The 15,363-nt window shown below is 41.2% G+C and overlaps 1 protein-coding gene across 1 annotated transcript; it reads right to left on the minus strand.

Moving 5' to 3' along the window:
• Nucleotides 1-5,996: 5,996 nt before the first annotated feature.
• LOC122165510 (solute carrier family 2, facilitated glucose transporter member 11-like) lies at nt 5,997-13,918 on the minus strand. The gene is made up of 12 exons (XM_042828557.1): nt 13,743-13,918; nt 12,726-12,824; nt 11,928-12,088; nt 10,976-11,100; nt 10,477-10,606; nt 9,702-9,850; nt 9,364-9,551; nt 8,848-8,958; nt 8,174-8,275; nt 7,552-7,627; nt 6,650-6,777; nt 5,997-6,334 (listed from the first exon to the last, which is right to left on the minus strand). The coding sequence occupies exons 1-12, from the start codon at nt 13,764-13,766 to the stop codon at nt 6,128-6,130; spliced, it is 1,500 nt and encodes a 499-aa protein (XP_042684491.1). The 5' UTR covers nt 13,767-13,918; the 3' UTR covers nt 5,997-6,127.
• Between the last annotated feature and the right edge of the window lie 1,445 nt (nt 13,919-15,363).

Here is a 15,363-nt window from a genome sequence, read left to right on the forward strand (position 1 = left end):
TATTAGATGAAAAAAATGGGCAAATTCTCAAACACACAGGTCTTCATTGGGCTTGAGATAGAAGTAGCACATTTCAAATCTTAATTCAGTTGTTCTGACTTATGTACCATTTAGACTGTCCCAAGGAAGAATATTTCTTGTCTTGTGGTTGTGAGACTTGGCCAGGGATGGTGAGAAGGCACCAGGAGATGTTGTGCCCTGGCAGAGGCCTTTGGAATGGAGTGTCTCTTCCTGAAGGCTCCATGCCAACCCAACCAGTAACTAAAATCCACTTCCTTGTGAGAGTAATCAAAGTGAGCAAATGCTCCTTAATGAGGTAGGGTGGCACAGCTGGGTTCCTCATCCCTCAGGCTTCAGCTCTGACCATAACAGAAACAGAACAGCTCCAAATCCAGTGCTGCATCTGTTGATCCGTTGGAAAGTCACCTTTGGTTCCCAGAGGCTCCACATTGGTGATGTGAAACCTGAAACGTGGCTTCACTTGGCTTCTTCTACAGACCACGTTTGGAAAAAAGAGGTTTGCCTGGGGCTGTTGTATGTCTGATGTCCTGTGCTGTTCCTGCTTTCAGTGTCTTCTGCTTTCTCTAAGTCATGCCAGGGGACATTCCTCCACTGCCAAGGTTTGGGCTGGGTGTGGATGTGACGGTGGGGTTATGCTGGAGCCATCAGTAAATTCCTAAGCTCGGGCCTTCTAGCTCATAAAACACAGAATGCAATTATTGACAGAGGATTTTACTGCAAATGCAGTGAGTCTAAAGAAAAGAGAGAGAAGATGTTAATAATAAAACCTTAGTTACTTGTGTAATTGCAAGTGTTCCTATACAATGCGTAGCAAAGCTGTTTTTCCTGGCTTGCTGTAGCATTTAGAATGATTTGGCATTTTTGTGTTTTCTCTTGAACGCCAGTAACAGCAGCATTTGGACTGTACAAAAACAGAAGCAGCATAGCTATTAATTCATTTTTGAAATTGTTTTAAAATTGTAATGTTTTCTGCTTATTGCATACGTACATTTTCTCAATTCATATCAAAGTGTAGGGTTTTCTATGTGATTCCTATTCTCCATCCCAAATAATTGCTGAGGATCTCAAATAGCAGCAATTTCTCAAGTAGCAGGAATTACTGTGAATTACTAAATAGCAGTAACATTTCTCTGACATTTTTGGGTCTTTCTGGAGTTTCTGAGCTACACTTGATTTTATAGAATAGTACTGTTCCATTTTATCAGCAAATTTAATGTGATCAGGAGACTTTTACTGTTCCTTTCTAAAGAATAAGTGAAATGAGGACAGGCTTCTCCTTGTGCCCTGTGCATGAAACACCTTTATTGCACTCTGCTGTGTCCTTTGTATTTGTGCTGCTTTATAACTGTTCAGTACTGCAGTTCTCCTAAAGGAATTAATAGCAGCTGGAAACTAGCAAACCTTACAAACCCTACAAATGACCACAACATTCTGCCAGCTCCCTCCTCCTGCTCTCTCCGTGTGTGCTGGCTCAGTGGTTGCACTGCACAGCACAACTGTCCAACTCCTGGAGAGCTGCTCACGGTGGTAGGAAGCAGGTTACGAGTCAGAATACCGAATGAGTAACTGTGGCTGTGATAATTGTATGCTTTGTGACTCAACAAAACTGCTCTATTGTATCAGGAATGCAAAGCTGACTGACTCATTTCTACTTTCACCTAAATAATCAGGCCTGACTTTTTTTTCAAATTCCACGAAGAAGAAATCCTATTTACGATCCATTGTCCTTCCAGCCTCCTCTGAGAGGAGCCCAGCGGTTTATCCTAGGTTGGGTTTGATATTTCAGGTTTGCTATCATTAAAAACTCAAAATGAAATTCTGAAAAACAAAATCATGGAGACTGGAACTAAAGAAAACTTTTAGGATCCTAAGTGAAATCTTTAAATTTAGCGTAGCTCATATTTTATGTCATGATCACTTATCAGTTACTAACTTCTATCAGGTTTTTATGGTGATGAGAATGTCTTCCATTGATGAAGATTCCACTTGTGTCTATGAAGAAGTATTCAAATCTTTTCCAATAATTACAAACATATTTTGCCTTTGTTTCATCTTGCACTCTACGAACATTAAAGTCCTTACTGACCGTACTAAAAACATAGCTCTTCTTCCGACCAGCTCGAAGCTAATGTAGGTGGTACGTTCCTCACAAGTACTTCCTGTAATGGAATGAAGTCTCATCCTAAAATGTAAAATGGCAAATTCTTCGTTAATTTCATAATTGCACCCTTCGTCTCTGAAAGGAGGAGGTAGATGAAGATCTCAGTAAAAATAAAGAAGCAGGAAGAGTGGAGGTTTTCCTGGAAATAAACCAGAGAAAGATAAATAAGGACATTTTCATTTGATTCTACTTGATTCTCCTTGAATCATTGATCATGATTTCATTAATTAGAAATCTAACTGCTGCAATACTGATGAAAGAGTGTAAACAAATAATTATATCATGATCTGGCGTGTGGAATCATGTTCAAAACATCAGTGACTAGTCACTAACATTAGTGGTTAGTCACTTACCATGATAAATGGGAAAAGCATTCCAAAATCAAGGAATCCTGTCCAGAAACATCCTTCAGTCCCAGCAGCTGATGATCTAGGTGTCTGATTGAAAATTCCCCCAAAGATGGATTTGGTGGCCCATATGAAAAGGAGACAGTCATGAAGATGGACAGAGCATGCTGGCTGGTTCTATTTTGAACTTCCTAGTTTCTCCTTTATTTCATGGTTTATTATGATTCTATCACATTTGTGGGACATTACTGTGGCACTGAATACTCAATGCTAGTGTTAAATTTCCTGGTTTCTTCATACTTGTGTAAATGAATCGAAGTCCTCAGACTTATTGAATGGAAGTACACTCATTGGTCCCTTCATAATCTATGTAGAGCCCTGTCACTCTCCCTGTGACAGTCAAGTACTGTGTGCTACTACTGCTTTTCAGTAAAAGGTAGGCAGAGTGAGTAGTTAAAAATTATTTCTTGCAGAAGTCTGAGAAAGAGAGAGGCCTTGGCATGGGTTAAAACAACATGCAAACATTAATATTGGCAAGTTAATCATATACAATCTGGTTTCTCAGTAACTGTGAGATGTACAGCAGTAGCAAGCATTTGGGAGAGCAGCTCTTGGATTTAGCATGTTGGTTTTGTAGAACCTGGGAGAATGAATGCTTGGAATTGAAAGATTCCTTCAGGTAAGAAGTAGTGATGGTAGCCAGCAAGACTGCCCCAAAAAGACTGCTTTCTTGCAGGAGGCAGTGGGGCTAAATCAGAGTGAGCCTATCTGGAGCTCATAAGAGAGGGACAGAGGGACTCAAGGCTCCACCTGAACACGGAGCTGAGCAGTGCAGCACGGACGAGCAGTCAGTCCTTCTGCAGTGCTCCTGCCGTGCTTCTGCTGACACCTGTTCCTGCAAAAGGACCAGCAAAGTCACAGTGACACTGATTGAGATTCTTTCCTCTCTGTGTGCTGAAGTCACATTTTCTGCATGAGGGTTTGGGAGTCCTGAAAAGAAGATAGGAGAAGGAGGAGAGTAAAATCAGAGAGAAGGAATTGACAAATGAAAGTGAAAGTTTTCATGGCAGAATACACTAATGATCTGGTGCACTGCCAATGGTGAACACTGATCCTAACTTGTATTTTTCCATTTGCCTATCTAGATAGCTACTCTATGGCACGTCTGTGCAGTGCATTTCAGAAGTATTTCCATTTGCAATTGCTTCTCATTGTGAAATCTGTGTAAAACGTGAATAGAACAGCATGGAAGAACATAATATATTTGCATTCACCTTTGGTCTCAAGCTGTGCTTATTTTCAAACATACAACATAGGCATTAGAAATTCCCCTTTACAACATCTTTAGGAAAGCTGCAAGTTGTATAGAAGCACTGCCACAGAGGGACAAAAAGGTCATCATGACACGAAGATAAAAGAAATACTTCATCCTGGAAAGCAGCACTTTGTGTTTTGGAGGCATGGAGGCATAGGGGCAGTGTAATCAGCACTATTTATTTACTTCTTTATATTGCACTTGCAAATAGATTTCCTGAAACTCTTTACTCCAAATAAAATTAAAACTTCACACATTATTGTGGCATCCAGTCCAGCAGTCTTTAGCAACTTCTTCTGTATGGAAGCATGTTTGAAATGGATGCCAACCAGAAGGTAATGTTCTATTCAAGTATACAGAATGCTTAGCTGTAGGGAACAGGTCAGTTACACGTGGACCAGAGACCAGAAGCTATGATATTAAGAGAACTGCAGTGGTATATTAATTAAAAACATGAGGCATCTAATTTTACATTTTATTCCCTTAACATCATCTGGGGCTACATGCAGGGGAAAGTTAACTGTGGTGGAGTAGCAGCAGTTTGGGGGATGTAAATACTGTGATATGGGAAGATCATATCAAGGAAAAGCAAAACTACTGCTGAAAAGATGCAACCCAGGTACAGAAAAGACGTGAGAAGTGTGATGGTGCAAAAATATCTGAAACAGATATGAATTCATTGAATGAATGCAAAAGAGACAATAAAGGCCAGATAAGAGTGAGGAGAGATGTCTGTGTAAGAGGGAAAGTAGGCACAACAGCATCTCCTAAAGTAAGTGATTGCCACCACAAGCTACGTGTGAAACAGCAAAGTACTCCTCCTGTATGCCAGGGCACCTCTGAAAGCTGACAGGACCTGTGGGTTCTCCAAAGGTAAGCATGCTAGAACCAAGGTTTTGAGAGGAGTCAGCTGAGTGAGCTAATGCATGGAGTGTTAACGAAGCCCCAGGCTGCAATTACAGTCAGGAAGACCATGGAGTCTAACCCCGAGTGAACATCAGCTTTTCTGGGGCTTTGGGAAGGTTATTTGGTTTCTTTAAGAATGGGAACTGCAACTTCTCAATTCTTTTCCTGGGGAGCTTCTGACAGCTTAATATTGACAGCCAATTCTGCCAGCTGTTGTACTCAGCACTTCTGACAGGAGCTTTTCCATCCTCTGGAAAGGGTGGCTGATCCTGGGCAGAGGAATGAGAATTCCTCAGACTGAGGAATTTTTCTGTCATTTCTTTCCTGCACCTTCTGCTTAAGCAATCACCTGCCTGAGGCTGAGATCAATGTTAACTTCATATTATTTCTTATTTCGTCTGACTGATTTTTTTACAGCAATTACACAGGACTTAAAACAGAGAGATCAAATGTTTCGATGTACTGACAGGAGAGGTCCCTCTAAATAAAAGATTTTGTAGCATGAATACTCCCTATTTTGATACAGGGAGTGAAAACAGGTGGAAGATGAAATCTAAATTAGGTTTCAGTTGCTGGAACATGCTTTATTATCAGAGTTTCTTCTCTGGCTATTCCTTCAGAAGTAGGAAGTAGATTATTTGAAATTTTTAAAGCTCAACACTGATTCAGAGTTCCAGCACAATGTGAATGGTAAAGCTGCAGAGAGGCAGGACTTACGGTCCTCCAAAGCAGGAGGCATGGTGTACCATTTGTACCAGTGATAGAAAATGGAAAAATGATTTGTAGTTTTATATAAAGGTAGAAGAGTTTGGGGACAGAAGTGGTTAAATGCAGCAGCAGTCAGCAGGATTAACAGCTCCTGGAGAGCAGCAGTGGCAAAGTGCAGAACTGCACGCAGATGTGCTGATGTGATGTTGAGTGTAATGTGTCCTAATCCTGCACAGATCAAGCAGATATTTACTATCACAGCTTCCGCTTCTTGTCTTGAGCAGTTACTTATTTATGAAGTGGGCTGAATTTTCCAAGTGCCTGCTCTCTCACTACTCTTCCAAGTGCCTCACTCCCCGCCTTGCTCCCAGTCCCTCATCTCCCAGCTCTCAACACTGCCCGCATCCTTCTGACTGCATCCTGCTGTCCACATGTCAGCCCTGGGAAGGGTCTGTGCTATCAATGTCTTCCTGCCACAGAACTGTTAGAGGAGGGAGGCACCGAGAAGCAAAGATAAATAAAAATAGGACTACTTGGATTAATGACAAGCTATCTGTGGGTTGTTTTTTTTTATTATGGTTCATTGAGATAAGTCTATGATAAGGTTTAACTCTCAGTTTGATTTTGAGACAGAGCTTTTTGTCAGTGGAAGTTGCTTATTGTGGCTGGTCAGAGCTTGGTGCAGTGTGTCTTTTCTTCAGTCACGTTATTCTCCACAGTCTGATGTCTTTTCTTCTTATATCTGAGTGTTTTGAATTCTTCTGTAATTTCAAAGGTTGATTTCCCTTTTGTTTCTGGGACGAACAGGTAGATGAGAACTGATGAAACTACCAGGACAGCAATGAAGATGAGGAAGCAGAAGGGTCCAAGAGCCATCTGGAGATAAAAATAGAGTAAGATGAGCGACTTCCCTGGCAACACTGGCTCCTATGGATTCTTGCAAATTGTTGGCTTGTCCCTAAGAAATGAGGAATACATTAATTATATGTTTTCAGTCTATTCTGAAGGCAGCAGAGGCTATCAGAACTCCAGATAAGTTTTCTATATGAATGGTCTCCACATGCCAGTGGTAATTAAAATTCACAGCTTTGGTCATCTGCAAGAATTTAATCTTACTCCCTCTCCAGACCTGCTTAGAAAAACAGTTGAAATTGAAAGAGTCAAAGAGAAAATTGGAATCCCATTACATACAACAGCAAAGGGGAAAAGCATCCCAGTGAAAGCGAGGCCTAGCCAAATGATGATTCCAGCGATTACAAATGCGGAGGGCCGTGCTGAGAGGGTGAAGATTTCATTCATGACAGATGAAACAGCTCCACCTGGGGGAAAAAAACAACGTAAAAAGCAATAAGAAACACTGCTGTGTGTTTTGTGGAGAATGGGTTAACTACTCTCCTCAAAGTGAATAAATTGTTGTCACTCATCAAACACTGCCCCAGTAAAGTCAGACTACTGTCAGATCACATAAATCTAGGCAGCACAACCACCTCTATCAGAATTCACCTACCAACTTCTCTTACAGTCCGTGGAGAGAGATGGACACCCCTGAAATGCAATTTCTCTCCGCCTAGGATGTCTGAAACATGGAGGTGAATGACTCTAATGGCCTATTTCTCTCCACTGTCTGTAGGTGCTAACTGGTTCTGCTACCATGGCAATTTGTTAGGTTTTAAAGACATTTGTAATCCTCATATATTGCCCTTACAATGATAAAGGCACTTGATTTTGAAGATTCCATAACTCAAAGTCGTCATTAGTCATGTCAACCACAGAGTAAAGTTTACTTTCAAGTGAGTGTAATCATAGTAGAGAGCTTGTAAATTTGGTTCTGCTATTATTGATGTCAGTGACTCAGAAAAAAAACAAAGAGAGAATGAGAAAGGACAGAGTAATGCTAAGAGACACTGCATGCTACCATATATCATTCTTTAATGGAGTTGAATTTTACAGGTGAATTGAGAAAACTGGTATTTTGGAAGAGGCTACCTCTGCTTTAGGGCAAAATGGACTGCTGCTGATTTGCTATATCCCATGGCCTGTGTGTACCCCTGTGGTCTAAGTTTTGCTGTTGCTGCTTATATTGTTATACTCACTTGGTCCTATTCCATAGGCAATGATGAATAAAAAGATCAGAGTAACATTGCAGTAACGCATCCAGAGGAATCGATCCTAAACAAAGGCAGAAGGAGGGATGACAATGACAATTTCAGATCACAGCTGATCCAAACACACTGGAGAAGAGATATTGATGAAAAAGCCCACAATGCTGAGGAACAGATTCTCACTAGAACTACTGATATTTGCGTACTGAATGCAGCAGACAGTCAAAAGTATCCTGCAGTGTCATACCTAAAGAAGTGGGTTAGACTGTGCACCCTGCTCGGAAAAAATAAGGAATGAATTCCAAGCAAGTTACAGCATAGGGAAAACTGATTCAATCTAATTGTCAAGAAGTTAGACAATTTCAGAGAAATGTTTAAAACTTGTGAATCAGAAGATATGTGTGAAAAAGAGAGGAGTGAATAGTTTGTGGACTGAGACAAAGATTGAAATGCAGTGCTAAACCCTGGCAATATCAAAACTGTGCCACTGGGCTGTAAGTTTGTGTTCAGAAGATATTCTGACCTGCTCTTTTGGATGTCAGAACTAAGGCTATGTGCTGTCCTGCACAAAGATTTCTGATGCAGGTCCACCCCTAGTGAGACATTTGCTTACACTCAGTAGAAGGCTTGTTTCAAGCAGTGCCAGTACCAGTGCCATCAACAAATAACCGCCCCACAGGAGTATCCGGCGTCCAAAACGATCGATTATGGAGCTCTGAGAAGCAAAAAAACCCCATATATCACTGGGGGCGTGGGCAAGTGAAGTGGCTGTGAGCCTTCTAATAGCTTAGACATTCCTTTTCAGTTCTCTTTACTCAAGAAAACACAAATCATGTTAGTAGCAAGTTAGTTATTTTATGGAGTTCCTTCTGATCTCTTAATGCCATGAATTACTCTTGCTGCCCAAACATTGCAGCAACTTTTTCATGAACACTGTAATCAGTGGATGGATGCATGTTATGATTCCATTCAAATAAATAATTAGATATGTCAGTGAAAGGAAGTAGGCATGCATATTTGTCTTTGAATGGCATTTTATTTATATTTGTATAGATAAGAGGAGGATTTTATAAGAAGTTATGAAGACTGAAGATAGGCAGGAATACGTAAAAGATGGGAAGAAATTTAGCAGGGACAGTAAGAACCACTTTACAGATTTATGTGCTGCCACGGGAAAAATCTTAAACTCACCTAGTGAAGATAAGGAAGTGAGGAAGTATAGACTTAAATCACATGAGGAAGAATAGACCCGAATCAGTCTTAAAGTCCCAGCATGATCTGACTTACACAAAAGATGATGGAGATGAGCTCACAGGCTGCAACTCCTAGAGCTACGTATGGGATTATGCTTTCATGGAGGTTGGCTGTCTGAAAAATTTCCGATGTGTAGAAAGTGATCTGGGAAATAAGAACCGTTTTAAAAATGAAGCACATTCAATGGATGTGGTACGTTCTCATCCTGCATCACTTAGACCTAGATTTGTCATCACTGCAATAGCAATAGTATAATATTGGGGCTCACTGGAGGTGATGTAATAGTTTATTCTGTGGCCTTTTTGCAATTATTCAGAAGGTGCTCAGCTGCAAAGCTCCTGCTGGTCTGAGCACCTTTGCCCTATTGGCAGTGGACAGAAATAACTTCTCTGCCCACATTGCCAGGCAATGCAATGAACAGAGTCCAGAATGCTGGTGGTGATCAACAGAGTTTCACAGACAGAGGCAGGCTCTGCGTGTTACACAGATCCAGAGGAAAGTGACAAGTTGGAATCACAGTGATTTGGTTGGATATAGGCTATACTCAACTGCACTCAGGCCACAGAGCTGTAGACTCAGTAGAAGCAGGAGCATGGTACACAGCTGTGGATGCACAGATGGTTCTTTCAGGATCTCTAGAACATTCATTATTTTGGTGCCTTTTGTTACAGCCTTTTCCTTCATCATGTCATCAAGTTCTATGTGATAATTCTCTTCTCCCCAGAGCTGCTTCATGGCTACAGAAGGGACAGAATGAAGCATATGCTCCCATTATCTGATGTACTGATCACTTACAGTTGAGTCCGTGCCTTGATTCATCAGTCACTGAGAAAAGAACTAGAACGTCACTTACTGGAACCTGCTGAGACTCTAAAATTTTACCTTACCTTTCAAGCAACCATCCTTGTCTCCTTTTTGCAGAAAGAGATATGGAGGAGACTCAGGAAAGAAGGGCAAAAAGAGCAGTTGGATCAATGCCACAAGCCCAGAAAAGGACAGTAGCACATTCCACATGTCTTCAGTTCCTAAAAGATCTCTGCGAAGGCATACAAGAGTGGATTTATAGTCCAGTAGAATTACTTTTTATAACTAATTTGTTATTTTCTGGGTCCTAGACTAGCAAACTATATATACATATAACTGTAAAGAATAAACTGAAATAAAATATACCTAGACTAGGGAAAGAAAAAAAGCCTGATATCTCAGTTCTACTGCAAGGCTGAGATTTTTCTTGTAATTTGAGGTTTTTTTCCTAAACATCAGTGGAGTTTGAATATTCTCACAACAGATCTCTGAACAAATACAGTAATTCTGCTTGAGGATATCATGAAATCAGCAGAGAAAATCTCAGGTCTCAGGGACCTATTAAGCTTGAATGTGTATATATATATATGTATATATATATATTCAATATATACAAATTGTTCTTAACACTGCACCTTCAAAGATGGATTTAATCTTTCCTCAAGAGAAGTGTCTTCCTCTCCTCAGTGACTGACAAGGGAACCTCAGTGACTGACAAGGGGCAGCTGTTTCCTTTTTGGCAGCAATAGTTAAGCAAAGTACAACCCCCCCTTGTGTGTGTGTCTGTTTCTAGGACTGGACTTTCCTGACACACAGAAGACAAATAGAAAATAGGACCAGAAGGAGCAGCACAAGTACCGTAATCCAAGAACTCTTGCTACAGCTTTTCCTAGTGCAAGAAACATCGAGGAGGTCACATTTACAAAGCCACGCATCTTCTTAGGTGAGATCTCTCCTGCATACTGAACATGGGCATTCATATATATTCCTAAAAAGAAGACAGAGGAGAACTGAAGTTACAGAAAATGAGAGAGTCCCTTTTCATTTCACCTGCTCCACAGTAAGTACTGGGAAAACGTACATCCTACTTAGCTAGCCCATCTGATATCTTCCTCAGTAAGAGCTCTTGAAGGCAAAGGAGAGCTCATCATCATAATGTCCCTGCCCTCTGAACACACTGCACTTTGCAATAGGCTTGAGCAGCCTGCTGCCTCAACATGAGATGTGATCTTCTTACCTTTTCCCAATCTGTTCCTTGTTCCACTGGGGTTACTGTGCATGCCTGGGTACTCCTAGCAGGAAGATTTCTGTATCCACCCCTAAGAATTCACATTAACATGGAAGTGGGGAGTCCTACCAGAACAGATGCCCTCGAGGAAGCGCCCAATCAGGATCATCTCAAAGGATTTGGCTCTCCTACTGAAGCCTGTGTTCAATGTGGCTATTATTAGGACCACATCAATGATTAGCAGACATTTCTTCCTACAACAGCAAAAACACGTTAGTATGATCCACATTTTCTTCTTCATCATTAACTAATTTCTGCCTGTTCTTTTCTTGATTTATAGACTAAGCCATGTTCATTTTAAACTCCATTGCTTATTGGGCAACGATATCTGATTATGAAAAGGCATGATGTTCTCCCACAAGGGTGGAAAGGGAGAAGTTAGGCTTCTCTTTTCTATGCTAGTATCATGTGAACACACTATGAGACTGAAAGAAATTCCTGCAAGGCAGAGGCTGATAAGGAATGGTCTTCACTTCTTTCCTTCCGGTCAGAACTCCCATCCTGAACACTGCAGTTGTCACCTGAACTAGGCACATCCAGCCTTATGGAGACCTAGATTCATTGTCCACCTTCACCCAGAGAGTTTTGGCTTTGTTCTTTATGGTCACACTCGAAAAGATGGTTCTGAATGTGGTTTGACAGACTTCTACTTGCCTTTGATGAAACTGTGACTGTTCTTACAGATGAATGAACCTGCATGTTTTGTAAGAGCTGCAATCAAAGTGTTGTCAAGCTCCCTAGGCATTATTGCTCAGTAAAGTCATTGCAGAGAATGATTCCTCACTAACATTTCAGCAAAAATATAGGAATTATATGGCACAAAACCCAGTGAAAATGGGATCAGAAACAGTCACATGTTCTCATCTCTCTTGTGTACCCAGGTTTAGATACACATGCTGAGCAGAGCTAACGCTGCACCGAGAGGGGGCAGTGACAATTCTGGCAATCACTGTGCTAGGTGAGTGAGGTTTAATTGCCTCCCTTGTGGCAGCATTAGTGAAATGCTGGGAGATATACTTACTTTCCATATTTTGCAGCCAGGTACCCACTACACAGAGACCCTATCATTCCCCCTACGCAGTATGTAGACACAATGAAGGACCAAAATAATGTGAGAGTCTCTTGATGCAGTGGTGAACCGTATCGCTCCAGCCAGGTTTCATTGATAAACTTCTGAATGTACTGGGACAGAAAAAAAAAGTTTATTCCTCTGAGACACTAATCACAGTGATTCTTCTTTATGTTTACAACTTAAAAAAAAAAATAATTAATAGTTATTATAAAAATCAAGGATATAGGGCTTTTGTTTGCAAATTAATATCTATATGAGCCACAAATCCACTAAAATACAGTTTATTGCCTGTTCATATGGTGGCTGTAAGCAGCTGCTTGGTCATTAGCACTGTGAGCAATGGAGTCTGCTAAGGAAGGGTGTTACTGTCCTGATAATGAAAATACCTGCTACTTTATTTTCTATGTTCCGCCCATTCAACTACAGATCACAGCAGGTACACTGCATGTTTTCCAGTTTTCTCAGCTTTTCTAACACTCAGTGGGAAGCTGTCTTTGCAGTACAGCTCCTAACACTTACACACTACTTTGTGCTTTGATACTGGACAGTAAGGGTTGGGAAGGGGCTGGGAATAAACTCATGTAGTAACGTGTAAGAGGAAATGTAGAGCATCTCCAAAATATAAACACAAAACAAACAAACAAACAGTTACAGAAACCAGAACCAAGCCAAAACAAACCAAAACAGACAAACAAAGAGAAAAAAAAAACACAGTTACAAATATGATTTTATGAAAGGTTTTCTTACCGGAGAAGCATAATTGATCACAGTCATCTGAAAGCCACCTAAGTGGGTTCCACCAATTCCTAGCACCAAAATCATCAGCAAGAGCTTGCGGTATTGAACCTGCCAAAGATGATAAAACACATCCAAAGTTCCTGAGCCCAGCAAGGCCTACAGAACCACGAGTTAATTCATGAGATCTTACATCTTTCCATTTCTATGATTAAAAAGCCTTAATCATCGCCATCACAAAACAAAATCAAAACCAACCAAAGAAAAACAAAAGCAGAAAAAAATCATTTCCTGAACATTAACAGTCTGGAATATTAGCAGCCTAGAAAGCAGTCTATAATTCCTTCAGTTTTGCCAGCCACAGAATTTTAATCATAAAAATAATAGAAGTGATAAATCATAAAAATCCATGAAAGCCTTTATCAGCAGCTTGTGTTTGCTTTTGGATTGGTACGACTACAGCTTTCATGATTCCCTTTTTTCCTTTGATTCTCAGACACTTTGTTCACCTGTTTCCTGGGATTGATCAAGTTCACTCTCTTAAAACTCTTATTTTTTAAAAAAGTATCTATTATCCCCATAGGAATCTGCATTTTCAGAGCTCCTACTTGAATGACTCCTATGTTGTCTATGATGTACACTGAATTTTAGAGCACTCTTCACAAGCATGTATGTTTTCAGACATTCAATCAGGTCATACTCTAAGCAGATGAATATCTGCAAATGTCTTGGAGAGTGCGTGGCAGTAGAGTAGAATGCTTTTTTCTTTTTCTTCTTTTCTATAATACCATTTTCCCTGTTTTCCTCTTTCCTGGTTTCCCACATCCTCTCTTAAACCTCACTTTTGCACTTGCAGAACATTTTCTGCACGTGCTGTGGGTCAGTATTATTGCTGAGTCAGTGTTGTCCCCAGCATGTACTCCGTTCTTTTCTGTTACAGTAAAGACTGCTTGATTCCCTATGCTGCAATCTTCAAAGATTCTGCTGCTGTCAGTGGCTGGGCTAGAAGACAAGATGTTGGATACTCACCAGCTCTGAGAGGAAACCAGCCATCTCCTCTTGAATACCTGCCTGCTCTGGGAGCCCTTGTCAAGTCAGTCGGATGAGTGATGTTTCCTATGCTTAGATTATAACAAGTTGGGATCATAGCTCTGAAGTTAAATTCTAACTACATGGCTTCTAGTGAATTATGTCCTCCTCCATCACTGGCCAGGATCTCTTCTTGCTGGTTTAATAATTCCAAGACTCAGATATGCCACGTTGATTACAACATCAGTAAATGTTTATCTTTGTATTGGGAGTGCTCCCCTTTACTTGCATTGCTAAAATGAATGTGGGTTTCTGCTTGATGAGGATCAGGTGTTGGCGTCTTTCCTTCAGGACAGCAGGTTCTCTAGGCAGGGATTTCCTCCTCTCCACTCTACTACAAAGTTAACCCACTTAGTACGGCAGCTGGGCCGTGCTGCCTGATTTCCTGCATGCTGTAAGATTTTCAGTCAGTGAAAGTGATTTGAGCAGCTTCCCAGTGCAGGACATAAAGTATTTGAATATTGGCATGGAGGAGGAGCCTTGGTCCTTGCTAACACCCAGATGGCCTTGCTTTTTCCAGAACTACACAGAAACCTCTCTATTCCCACTTTGTAACAGTGGACATGGCCTGGTGTGTGCCTGTTCTGGTTTGGGAGTTGATTTTAAGAAAAATTTTCACTTTGAAAAGATTGTTTTGAACAAAAGGCTTTCTCCTTCAGGGTTCTACTCATATTCTACACTAAATACAGCTCCACATTTAGCAATGCATTGGTAGTGCCTTGAGGGGAGGTGGGAAGGGAAGGCTGTGGCTTTAAAGGAGACAGGAGCTTTGCTCAGGAGCACGGTGGAAGGGTTGCATCCATCCCAAAGTTTGCCTTTTCCCTGACAGTGTCTGGTAGCTCGGCAGCACTCAGCCTGCTGTGTTATGCTGACATCCCAATCACTCCGTCTCCACACCTTCTTGCCTGGGCATCTTGTAGCACATCAGCGCACTGGAAGAATTTAAGCTGAATTCTTCTTTCCACATCATGAGATCTTCATTACTTTCACATCAGCTGTAGTTATGCATTTTCCTTCACCTTCTCCTCTTAGCATGGGCTCCTCAAATGTTCTTGGTTGTAAAACCCCAGAATCCACCCTTCTCTTCCATTATTATTGCCGGGCTCTCTGTCTTTATTTAGATTTTCTCGTGCTTCTTACAAATTCTTACTCTCAAACTCCAGCCACATTCACACGGCCCTCCTTCAGCTGATGATTTTTGCTGCCACAGAGAAGTGCAGTCAGATGGCTCAGCTGCCCACTGGCCTCTCCGATCCCCTGCTGGAAGGGATGCAGATCCACCTCCTAGCATCACACCAGGACTGTACCCAGCAGAGTATCCCAGGTCTGGCAGGCACAGATTACAGCATCTGGTTGAGCTAACTGTCCCCAGCAGAGCCTTGTCCTTCTTCCTCTCACTGTCTATATTTCTTTCAGAATACTCATGCAATTGTCATTTCCATCTGTCCCCTCACATTTGTGCAGTGCTTTAATATAGAAAAAGCAAGACTTCAATGTCTAGTACAGCTCCTACTCATTTTCCTATGGAAGTAGGAATGAGCCTTTTCACCTAAGATTAGTT

This window comes from Centrocercus urophasianus, unplaced genomic scaffold (assembly GCF_019232065.1).
Source record: "Centrocercus urophasianus isolate 14NV4802_14NV808 unplaced genomic scaffold, USGS_Curo_1.0 seq_30, whole genome shotgun sequence".
NCBI lineage: Eukaryota > Metazoa > Chordata > Aves > Galliformes > Phasianidae > Centrocercus > Centrocercus urophasianus.

Bases quoted from the DNA above. Each gene is read 5' to 3' on its own strand.
- LOC122165510 (XM_042828557.1), bottom strand. From the start codon at position 13,766: ATGGCTGGTTTCCTCTCAGAGCTG. The intron at 11,101-11,927 runs GTAAGTATATCT...TTGCTGTTGTAG, and splicing joins CTGGCTGCAAAATATGGAAA to GAAGAAATGTCTGCTAATCA. The intron at 6,778-7,551 runs GTGAGTATAACA...TTTTTCCCCCAG, and splicing joins TGCCTATGGAATAGGACCAA to GTGGAGCTGTTTCATCTGTC.